Raw genomic sequence first — 12292 nt, forward strand, 5'->3', positions numbered from 1 at the left:
CTTTACACATATGAAAGATAAATCTTAAGAAAAGACAATAGGTTGGAACAACTTTTGTTGTTAGCAATTCTTAATATGTACAACTAAACATTTGAAGTTTTTATAGATGTGAAAGAATGAATCTGAATGAAAATAATTACTCGGCATAACAATAGGTGGTTTTCTTAAAGACGTAGTCTGTTTGCCCTCAAAACTCAAAAATCTAGTGCAGTAAGTTGCCTTGAAATTGTAAGTTGTCTTAACTTTTTCCTTTTTACAGTGAGGATTTACAAATGCAGATTTAAAAAATAAAATATAGAGTGGTCTCTTAATTTTTTCCAGAGCTCTAGATTTGTTTGCTGATAAGACAAAAGAAATTCTTACAGGATTATTAGGAAGCATTTAAGCATTATCTGTAGAAATCTTGGTCACTTGTCTCACTTTTTTCCTCCTCTTTCTCCAGTGAATCTGCAATGTCTGTCTGGTTCAAGTCTCTCAGGGTGTGCAATGTGATCTTCAGAGCCCTCTCTTCATCACAGCTTTCCATCATCTCCTCAGCGTTTATAAGTGCATCACCATGTTGTAGCTGATGGTAGAAGCATTCTGGGTATTTCCGACACACCTGCGCCGTGAACTGTTCCAAATCTCCCCTCAGCAACTTCTGCAAGGTTTGTTCAAGAAGCTGAGATAAAGAGGAGAAGACATATTAGTGTGAAATTACTGTTAGAGTGTTTTTTATAGCAAAGATGTTACTAGTTAAACAGGGTAAGGTTAATATAAATGGTCATCTGTCTGCCAGTCTGCACTTACTATCACCACGTATCGTAGGAACACTGCAGTCATAATGCTAAGCTAACATGGCTTGTAATAATTTTACATGTATTGTAGAAATGCTGTATTTTTTTCTTTTTTTTAACACCTTCAGCATTAAATAAAGCAGTAAAAATAGTGAGTAAACTCCAGTTGATTTGCGCTTGAAAAAAATTATACAGGATACCTGCTAGCTGGGTTCTACTGACTGCTGGACCCTGTAAACAGGAGAAACACTTTCCAGTTCAGTTCATCTCCCTATTATACCTATAACTCACACTGACACAGACATAGTTAAAGCCTCAACAGTGCAAATAAATGCTGAGGTGAATAGGAGATACCTAAGTGCACATGTCTGTAAATGGTGTGTGAGTGGGCGCTGCAATGGATCGGTGCCCCATCCTGGGTTGTTCCCTGCCTTGCACCTGTACTTTCTGACAGAGGCTTCAGACCCCCCCCCCCCCATATAGAACAAAAAGTTACAGAAATTGAATGTTTGGAATTATTTAAAGTATATGTTGAGGATGAGCAAGCAGCACTTGGTACAAGTGAAAATCATCTACATCCCATCAAATGAAATGGTATAGAATCTATAAAATGCATTTTAGAACAAATGTCATTACACTGACTTATTGTGAAGAAGTGAGTTTCACCAAAAAAAGAATACAAAAAAATTCATATCACATAAAACATGGCAATGTATAATCACAACAATCCTTTCCATGCAGCTGTTCAAAAATGTCTGACAAAGTATTGTGCAAAATGGCACCACCTTTAGGTCGATATAAGAAACTTCAGTGAAGCGAAACAATTTCTTTAAAAATAATGCATTTTTAAGCTGATCCTCCAGCTAGAATGTTGGAAATCTCTGGGGCCACAGTTCTTCAGGCTGGTCCTCCAATTAGCTGTAAACCACTTAATGTCACTGCAAACGCATGGGTTATGAACCAGCTGGGGGTAGGGAAGGCCGCAGGGATCTGTGGTGTCCGGGATGAGCTTCTCCAGGCCGGTGGTAAGGCTGCCCTCATAGCATTGCAGGCAATCTTTGCTTCCATTTGGGAGATGGGTATCATCCCAACTGACTGGAAAACAGGACTTCTTGACCTTATCTGAAAAGGAACAGGCAATCGCCAGGATTGTGGCAACTACAGGAGGATAACACTGCTCTCAGTGCCGGGTAAGGTCCTTGCTAGGGTCATCCTTAACAGGATTGTGATCATTTGCTTGCTTATCAGCGACTGGAGCAGTCTGGATTTTCGCCTAAGAAGTCTACCATCGACCGCATCCTGGCACTGAGGGTCCTCATGGAGTGCAAATGTAAATATATCAGTAGTAAGTAGCATAGAGCATCACATGCTGCACTCAGCAGTCCAAGGAATTAATTTATGATATGGATGGCTGCAAACTCACGCACATACCGATAATAACCATCGATTCTTCACTGCAGCCCTGAAGGGGTGATAACAGGGCACAGCTGGTGACCCCTCATTTACCCAGCATGGGGCTGCAACTGTCCATGCAGGGGAGAAACCGGGACAGTAAGGAGGGGAATCAAAGGGCCTGCTGATAGTGCCATTCAACTTACTATTCCTAAGGAATGTTGGGGATTGACTGCCCTAAAGTGACAGCTACCTCCAGTGTACCTCGCCCGCCGCAGCCCATATTTCTTAAACTTGCCCTGAGGTTCCTGTGTCTCTGTTTCTGCAGCCGTTTTGTCAGTGACAACACTGTGCACTTTGTCTTTCTGCCACACTAAATGCACTTTGCTGCTGCATGAAAATTAATTTCCCACTGGGACAGGTAAAGTACCTGATCTTAACACAACATTCTGATTTTGGTTATAGTCATGCACAGTAAATGTAAAAGATTTCTGTTATAAATTATGAATACCATTTTACTTTGCACATATAATTTCCTTGTAGATTGTGGGGTAGTGCTGGTGACCGTTTTACAGTTTTTCACAGTTCAGCTTTTAGCGGCGAGTGCTGCTGCTTTGAAACTTCTAACTCGGGGATTGTTATAGCTCTAAGCGGGGGTGGGGTGGGTTAGTTTTTCTTCTTTTAGTCGAGTCGCCACCTGGTACATTCAGTATTGATGTTGGGGTTGTATACTTTTCAGGATAATTGTGATCTCAGTTAAGTTTCAGCCTTGGAGTGGCCAGGACTTATCACCGCTATTTTTGCCCATGATGTTGTTGGTGTGGATTCATTCCATTCCAGATGCCTCTTTGGCTGGAGATTATGTCGTCCACTTTGGAGAGTTGCCGTGCCATCCTACTGTCTTTCCTTAGTTCCCGGATTGTACTCTTGAAGCGATCATGACTATAATTTGATTAGTGTCCTGTTAATTCCCCTGTGAGGGTGATCTGCCTTGTACTGGTTGTGTTTTCGTTGTTTGTCTATAGTTAACTTCTTAAACTGACTTGTGGTTTTGTCTGTCACCAGGTACGGGGGCATGAACTGTGGGGAGGCTGGTGCTCTGGATCTCACACTGTGCCTGGCTAAGATTGCAGTGCTGCAGAGTGTGTGTGTGTGTGTGTGTGTGTGTGTATGTGTGTGTGTACGCGTACGCGCTTTGTACACGGGTATTTTGATTTTGTTTGATTTTATTCCTTTGGTTTGCGCCCCCCCCCCACTGGTGCCTCCCATGAGTATGTATTAACTTAAGTAAGATGTGTTGTTGGGGCAGAATCTGGGGTCCTGTTTTAAGAAGTTTACTTGTAAGGGGGTGTGGTTTACAAAAAGTTTGTTGAACCAATAGGTTGTCGATTGTATCATGAATCATCTATCATGAATGTTTGGCCAATTCTAGACCATTAATATTATTTTTTACATACTGGATGGACAACTGCATGACCAGTAAAAAGAGAGAAAGTGATATAGGACCTTTTGTAAATAATTCACCATATCCACATAATTTCAAAGATTTATAGATAAATTGGTGTTCAACAGAATTGAATTCCTTGAGGATATCCAGAAAGAGAATAAAGATTAAATCATCCCTCACCAAATCAGCGTAGTGCAAAATATCTAAAATGAACCTAATATTGTTCATAATATACCTGCCGGTCATAAACCCAGACTGTGTCTCATCAATTATATAATGTAGTGAGACTTTAATAGTGCTCAGGTAGAAGCTTTTCAGCAGTCTGGAAGTGCATGTCTTAATAGGACTGTAACCTCTTCCGGAGGACAGCAGAGAGCAGAGGTGGTGGCCTGGGTGAGATGGGTGATTCTCGTGGCCCATCAAAGTCATCGGGGTCTGTATATGTCCTCTAGTGAAGGTAGCTGGGTGTTGGTAATTTTTTTGTGCAGATTTGATGACTCCCTGACTCCTTCTTGTCAGCCATGGAGCAGCTACGAGTAGCATACCATAGCAGGATGCCACAGGTGAGTATGCTTTCCACAGAGCAGCGACAGGACACCAGCAGCTGCTTGGACCGACTACCAGCCCTTCTGGAGCCAAGGATGGGAAGCAATCTGTTCCAAAGTCGGACGATTGTTCCTTTTTGGGTTGAAGCACCAATCCATTAAATCTTGAAATTCTGAAAACAGACGTTGGAGTTGGGATATTATTTAAAGTGAGAAGGCTCTCTCATCAGGCATGGTCAGTGTGACATTGCTGACACTAACCTTCAGAAACTGCTCTGGGGAAATCCAGAGACCCAGTTTCTTGGTTCCAAATGGGTACCGTCCCACACATTAGACGGAAGAGCATTGTGCTGATGTCCAAAACGGTGTAGACGCCATCCATATGCAGCAGAAAACTCTGCAGGGGCTGATGCAGTGCTGCTCCGATAAATCAGAAAAAATGAAAGAGAGAGAGAGAAGATGCCATGAGAAACTCACTTTACATCTCACTATTTTACAGAAAGCAAACAGAGTATAAAGGAGTGATATTTCTGTAAAGATTAACATCTTTTTTCACTAACCCAAGTATTTTGGATCGGAGCTGTCTTTCCGAAAACTCCCACATCCAAAGTCTATCAGCTTGACCTGCAGAGATTCTGTCTGGATGAGGAGGTTTGGAGCCTGGATGTCACCGTGTTGGAGGCCCCGATCCTCACAGTGAAAGAGGGCCAGCAGCAGCTGTAGTAGCACCAGCTGTGCCACCTCCTCACTCAGGGAGCCACCACAGTCAATGCTGTAGTGATGGAGATCCTGACACGGCTCAGGTCTCTCCATCACTATTGAGTGGCTTTCCGGACCTTCAAACCACTCAATAAACTCCACGATGTAGGGGCAGGCTGGTGGGATGCTCAGCTGCATCATTAAGGCCACCTCCTTGGGCATCTTCCCCCCAAGTGCAGGCTGTGGAATTGTTGAAGCAGATAAGAGGCAATGCAGGGAGCAGAAAAGACACTTATCCCCTTTTAAATGTTAGTGTGGAGCCCTACATGCTACTTACTATGTCTACCTCTTGCATGTCCTCTTTGAGGATTTCTTTGATTGCAACCTGGGAAGATTAGAGATTATTTTTATAGACAGAAATTACATAGAACTGAGCAGATACGAAAACTAATGGGACCTAATGTAAGATATATCTTACTGGTAATCCGTCTTTTTTCCGGATTCCGGCATACACGTTGCCAAACGCTCCACTGCCGATTAGTGCCCCTTTAGAATAAAGGTCCTCCAGTTGTTCTACAGCACAGAGAAAAAGAGTGGGACACAAAACAATACTGAGCAGCTAGTCAGGGTAACATCCAGAATTACAAAATATTAGATATTATCTAAACCCAGAAGCCGCCAGAGAAGAAACTTTAATGCGTTAATATCATATTTTTGTGGGCCTTCATTTACCTTTTGATTCAGATATGCAACCCCATATGCCTATACTAGTTTAGCAAATGCCTATACAATTAATGTCATGTTCAGTTATTAGTCACACATTGAAAATTAATCAGCTGTGAAAATGTATCCTCATCATATAAAAAACTGAGACAAATATAAACCTTTAGGATTACTGGAGGTAGGTTTGGGACTCGGAGTGGAGCGGCCTGCTTCTGACGGCATTTCTCTTTGCAGCAGCTGCTGGCTAATTTCATACTGGAGTTGCCTGCGAAACTTCCCAGTATCTTCAGTGCCACTCCCAGCTGCTGAATCATTGTGGCCACTTGGTACTACAGACAATGAGAGATTGACAATGTAATCGAACAATAAACTGCAATCAATGTGGATGTAGAGTGTAGTTTTGAACTGAGACACATGCAAATATTTGGGGAGTTCAGTGACAAAATGCAAACTAAAAATACATATCTACTATGGATGTAATGAAAAACATAATATCGCAGTATCGTGATAAAAAAATACCTCGAAACCATCGTCAGACTGTTATAATATCAACCACGATATCATGTGGTTATTTTGCTCGTATAAGCTCCGTCTCAAAAAATACATACTACATTAACGAATGCTTTGTGCTCTATTGTAGGTCATTAACAGGTCATTAAATCTATTACTATTACAATAATTGTTTATATATTGGTCAAATAGAAACAAAAAGACATTTACAGTATATTGACAAAATGATAATTTATCTCTTTAAGAAAAAAGACGATTGTATGCAGAATGTGAGGTGATGTCAGGACATAATGTGGAGAGCACAGGTTTTTATTTGCAGAAGCGGTTAAGGCTGGTTGCAGCAAGTGCTAACAGCAGGCTACCATAGGATTTAGAATAGGGTAAAAAGAAAACTTGTTAAACTTGATTTTATAGCTTACATGGTGTAAGAATATTTTTTTTATTAACTAAAGGAAAAGGAAGATGGAAGAAATGTTTTAAACCACATAAACTCTTCCAAAGATTTGGAACGGATATTCATGCATGTGCTTCACCGAACAGGGACCCACTGAACGGAGTTCATATCAGGATGATGAGCTAGACCCATGGAACAATGGTGAAGTATGAGTAGAGGGAACTTTGAATTTCTTATAACATGTGCAGTTAGGATATGATGGACTGAATTGAACTGTATAATAACCTTTGGACATTGTTATGCCTGAATTGAACGGTATGTGCCTGAATGTTATACGATGTGATTTTGTTTTTTCCTTTTATACTTGATTAATTTTGAGTTTCATTTGTGGGGGAAGTTACTGATTTAAAGGAAAGATAAATAGGTGCTAAAGATACTGGATAGAGAATTTAAATAAGCATAAATAGACACAAAATAATTATTTAATACGATTTGTGCGCAGTTAAACATTAGCAAATCTGAGCTAAGATATTACTAGATTTGAACTGTGAATAACTGATTTAACCACAGGTCTCAGATACCCAAAGCAAACAATATCTTAACCCATACTTTATAAAGAGGTAGATTTACGTTTTTTCCATCTAAATGTAAATGTGTATAAATGTATTCATGATTCTTCATGTTCTACAATCAATATTTACTAAAGGTTGTTGTCCTAAATTTTGAGGTGTCATTATCTTTCCCCCACCACTCCCATCAAACCTAGAACTAGCCAGTAGCACTACTAAGTGGACCCAAAATAGGTTCATAAGTGTTACACGTGCACTGTTTTCATGCATCATTTTGTGTTAGTATGTATGGGCGTGGCCTATATTTCACACGGTGAGAACAGACCCAGTGGAAAAATGGCAGAAAAAACTACTTCAGAATTACAGATTGTGTTTTGATTAAAAGATCCAGCTGCTGCATTAATAATTAATATTTTATAAAGGAACTACTGACTTGGTTTTGTTTTATAATTACATGCATTGTTTAGTCATTCATTGCAAAGGACAATTACTGCTAAGTTCTGGCAAAGGCTTAAGGTCATAGCTGGATATTTCACTAATGAAGAAAAGCAGAAGCCCTTTATGTTAAAAGGAAGAACTAATTTGATATAAATAAACATGTTGATGATTAATTATTGAGTTTTTTTCTTTTAAATATAGTGATAATTATTGTATTGTGAAACCTTTTATCGTGATATTATCGCACTGTGAGTTTTTGGTATCATTACATCCCTAATATCTACTGAAAACATGACCTTAAAGGTAAAATTGTAGATGCTGCTATGCATCAATCTGCCACGTTTCTGTCATACACACCTGCAGCAGGACTTTTGCTCCTCCCCCTTTTTCCTGGGCGTTCCTCATCCTCGTCTGGTGAGCGGGATCTTTTCTTTCCTCTCACTCTAGACTCAGACACTTCAAAGAAAGGTAACAGGAAATTAATATCATACGCTTATGATGTGGTGCATAGATGGATTGATATTCATGGTCAGTATTATGGCCCCCGACCATAGTAAGTGTTCATAGTAAGCGTGGTGGGGCCTGGAACTTACCGTGAGTAAAAGACGGGTACAGGATTGCAGGTATTATTATTATTATTATTATTATTATTCACAGTAAAAAAAAAAAATAAACTAATAGTGAAAATTCTATCTTTTCTTTAACTTTTACTTTTGTTTGCTATTAGTTAACCTATGACATCAGTCTGGTTCCAGTCTCCAATGATAACTTTGCTGTCATATGACAAACCTTTAAAGGGGCCCTTCTGGGTTTTGGTTGTCGATGCAGTGGGACGAATTCTGCTTTGTGAATTCAGGGTCCTCCTCCCTCTTTTCACAGGACGTCCCTCATCCTTACTTGGTGAGCGGGATCTCTTCATCCCTCTCACTCTAGACTCCAAGACTTAAAAGAAAGATCACAGGACACTAATGTCATACATTTATGAGGTAAGCATTCAGGACAAATATTATGGGCCCAACCATAAGTGGTTAGAAGATGAATTGATAAATGTTTAACCAATAACAGTATAGAAAAATATATTTTATTTTTCAACAGGTTTCATGACCCATCAAAGTTCCACATAAAATATCGTATTCTCATTTTATATGGTTTCAGCTTCCTAGTTAGCCGATTTACAAAAATACACTTTGGTTTTGCAGAGCACTAACAGCATTTGATATTTATACAGTAATGGCAATAGTTTGCTGAATTAACTGCTAGCATTCACAGGGAAAGTCTGTATTTTTATTTTGTATTATTGGTTTTGGATATTGAGGTAAAATAATTCTGTCAAATTAACTGGTTAACGTGAAAATGTCACCACATAATTAATTCAACACAAATTATTCAACATTTAGGTACCTAAAGGTTATTCTTAACTTTGAGGAAGTTTTAAGATATGCTGAAAGGCAAAACTTATGCTCATTTAAAGAAAGGATCTATTTTAAAATATGTTACTAAATCTTACTTTACCTGAAGGCTTCTTAATTTCCATGTTGGACTTTGTTTGGGTAACATTGACCAACTGTGTAAAGTTTGGCGACCCTGCCATCAAAAGTGACAATGATGCTACTTTTAAAAAGGTCCTACTTTATAATGTTTTCGTGATGTCACTGAATGGAAAAGGTTTTTATGATATCACAGAATGGAAATGACATCTGTCAGATGACATCACTGACCAGTAAATGATGTCATACCTTTGAATACGAATGGGAGCATTTTGCCAGTTTTAGCTGCCATTGACTTTGAATAGGTGAAATTTGATTGGCTGGAGGATAGGACCAGTGTCCGAGGACGTCCACCGAGAGTCACCAATTACATTAGTGTGACCCCATGACTGTGTGATGAAAAGTTTGGTGAGTTTAGCTTCAAAGCTGTAAAGCTGTGAGAGTGGCGACAGATTGAAAATCCTCCCAGTATTAGCCAATGGGGAAAATGGGGTGTTTGAGGGGACGTCCCAGGAAAATGGAATCTGGGACAGCTTAGAAAAGCACAAGCAACCCCGACCGCTAAGGGATGAAGAAATGTGGAAAGTTTGATGGTTGTACTCCTAAAATTGTAGGAGGAGAAGCATATAGAATACAGGGGGCAGAGAAGAAAAATAATAAACCAATAAGGAACAGTACGCTGGCTTTTTTAAGCCAACATAATAACAGGAATAACGTTTAAAAACTGTCACCACGGTGTCATTCTGATCTTAGACAACTACATAACAGCCAGAGAATGTGTATAAAGAGCTACAGAAACCTCAAATGTGGACAGTATGGAGGAAGAGGACAAAAGGCATAAGAGCACTGTCCCACCCAGGTACAGGACAGATAGCGCATGTAAGCACTTGTGACTGCTATTTCCTATATTACACCACTGATAATACGAAGAAATCGTGACATCACCACATCTAATGAATTCAACACAGATTATTCAACATTTAGGTATCAAAAGTTTCTTTGAGGAAGTTTTAAGATATGGCCACTTAAAATTAATAAATTGTTTTACATGACTCAAACTTCTAAAATATTGGTGAGTAGGGGATTTTATATTTTTAGCGAAAAGACGAACGGCAACAGAGATATACTAAAACTAGAAAAGTTCTCAAACAGCTCGCGAAGGGTAATATTACTCGGTATATTGATATAGATTTTAATACCGTGGGCCCACACACAATCTGACAAACGATAAAAACCATTGTCCGAGAAGCGTCAAATTGAAAAATCCGAGGCTGACATTCAAGATTTTTCACCCACAGTCTTTGAGGTGAAAAAAACGGATTTTATGAAAAATATAAAATATTAAAAAAATTGAGGCGGCACCAAAAAATTGAGGCGGGCGGCCATGTAAAACAATTTATTAATTTTAAGTGGCCTATACTGATGGGCAAAATTTATACTCATTTAAAGAATGGATCTATTTTTAAACATTATGTCACCTAATTCTTAGCTCACCTTTAGACTTGTTCATTTCCATATTGTTCTTTGAGTATTCCAAAATATCAGTGTTTGCGAATCAGCTCCACGCGGAATTGACCCAGCCAAATACTGTGCAGGTTTGAATGAAAACTCGGAAATTACCAACATGCCTTATATACTGCAAAGCAAAATTCTAGACCTACGTCATAAAATCCCAATGTGCTGTCAAAATACCGTTTGCTGATTGGTCGAAAAATTTAAACTATCAATCTTGCAAATATGTAAAAATGACTTTATTTATAAAAATAAAACTTTATTTAAAAATGCCTAGAGCATATCCGTGTTTTCAAAGCAAAATGTTATTTTTAGGATAGAGAGTGTTGCGATTTGAAAACTACCAATCGATTGTACTTTTACATTGTATGCTTATTTATTGATGTCATCGGCAGCATTAGCCAAATCCAGACACCCCGGGGATCGTATGTGTCGTTTTATATCGTCATGCCATCCAGAAATTATAACACAGTATGTATAGCATTTAACGGTATTTTAAAAATCAACACCATCCCACTATTCACCCGATAAAATTTGCCAAGCCAGGGTTGGGGGGGAGGGTAATTTCGAACTAATATACCGCCCAAGCCTAGCCTGCAACCCTATCCCAGCCCCGAACACAACGGCTGCGTAGCGTGTATGTGGCTGCTGCATCGTGGATCCGCGCGTTTCTCCACATCGCCCGCGTTGCTGCTACTGCAAGCGTTGTCTTTCTACCGTGAGTTTACCTTTGATAATGGTGAGCCCCATAAAGGCTGGGAACCGGATACATTATGGAAAAACGACCATTATAATAATAATCTCTGTATGTTTTTGTGGCTATTGTAAGAAGAGTGAGGGAGGTCACTTGAAAACTACTGCGCTTCCCCTAATATTCTATTAACAGCTGCGCTCTTGCTATGAAGGAGAGCAAACAAAAATAACGTGACTGCTCGCTGGTTAAACCTTTACGGTCTTCTCTGACTTTTCTAAATCAAGCATTCTATTATTGATTGCCATTTTCAATAGAAAATTTGCGCTTGCAGCTTGCTGTAGCAGCCACGCGGGCGGTGTGGGTAACCGCGCAGATACGCCGCGGCAGCTCCGTGCCACACGCGCCAAGCATTCAGTCTGTCCTAGGTAAGGGGCGCGCGCTACACCAGTGTCATAGTCAGTACCGCTGTGATTGTGGGCCACAATATGGATATGCATTATACCGGTAACACTGCGATAAGTCAACAGTATGATTATGCATCAGTCTATAAAAATAAAGCATTTTCTTCAAAGCTTCGGTTGTCATCTGAAAACATGTTCTTATGGTCTATGTAACCGGTTTATCTGCGTTGTGTGAATCTTCCATTAACACACCATGAGGCGGTGTGGCGATAGCAAATTACAATTAACAAATTCAAAATAAAATGATTTTGTGTAGCTATACACCTTAAACAGGCTAACTTGGTTACACACACACATATATATATATACACAGTTGGCTTTGTATATGTGATTAAGTTTTTTTATTGGTGTTTTTTGTGTTTTTTTACTCATCTGCATTATTGTTTAGATTATGTGAATATTAATACTTTTCAATAATGGGGTATTTTGGAATTACATAAATGAAAATAAAGTGCAGTCATACTGGGGCTGTAACAAAAAAACAAAATCTAAATTCTGATTGAGAATATTCAAGGCTTGGTCTTGTTTTGGTCTTGACATGGTCTTGGGTTGGATGAGTCTTGATCACGAAACAGATGGTCTTGAACACATCACTGATTAAAATAGGGCTGGGCGATATCATACCGGTATTATATCACGCATGCG

General features: G+C 39.4%; 1 protein-coding gene across 3 annotated transcripts; it reads right to left on the reverse strand.

Annotated features, from left to right (window-relative positions):
- Positions 1-3702: 3702 nt before the first annotated feature.
- Positions 3703-10573, reverse strand: LOC111860227 (serine/threonine-protein kinase pim-3-like). 3 transcript variants are annotated; one of them, XM_072718431.1, is made up of 11 exons: positions 10475-10570; positions 9230-9582; positions 9006-9077; positions 8283-8435; positions 7851-7949; positions 5744-5911; positions 5338-5432; positions 5197-5244; positions 4721-5099; positions 4422-4577; positions 3703-4333 (listed from the first exon to the last, which is right to left on the reverse strand). In XM_072718431.1, exons 2-11 carry the CDS (start codon positions 9270-9272, stop codon positions 4233-4235), a joined length of 1314 nt encoding a protein of 437 aa, XP_072574532.1. In that variant the 5' UTR covers positions 9273-9582; positions 10475-10570; the 3' UTR covers positions 3703-4232. The 3 variants fall into 3 exon arrangements, with proteins under 3 accessions (XP_072574532.1, XP_072574533.1, XP_072574534.1); XM_072718432.1 differs by lacking the exon at positions 9230-9582; XM_072718433.1 differs by lacking the exons at positions 9006-9077; positions 9230-9582 and having other exon boundaries at positions 10475-10573.
- Positions 10574-12292: the final 1719 nt, after the last annotated feature.

The sequence above is a fragment of the Paramormyrops kingsleyae genome, chromosome 12 (assembly GCF_048594095.1).
Source record: "Paramormyrops kingsleyae isolate MSU_618 chromosome 12, PKINGS_0.4, whole genome shotgun sequence".
Classification (NCBI taxonomy): Eukaryota; Metazoa; Chordata; class Actinopteri; order Osteoglossiformes; family Mormyridae; genus Paramormyrops; species Paramormyrops kingsleyae.

Coding starts and splice junctions, on each gene's coding strand:
- LOC111860227 (XM_072718431.1), bottom strand. CDS start 9,272: ATGGCAGCTAAAACTGGCAAAATGCTCCCATTCGTATTCAAAG. Junction 5,245..5,337: donor GGAAAAAAGACGGATTACCA/GTAAGATATATC, acceptor TAATCTTCCCAG/GTTGCAATCAAAGAAATCCT. Junction 5,100..5,196: donor ACATGCAAGAGGTAGACATA/GTAAGTAGCATG, acceptor ACAATTCCACAG/CCTGCACTTGGGGGGAAGAT.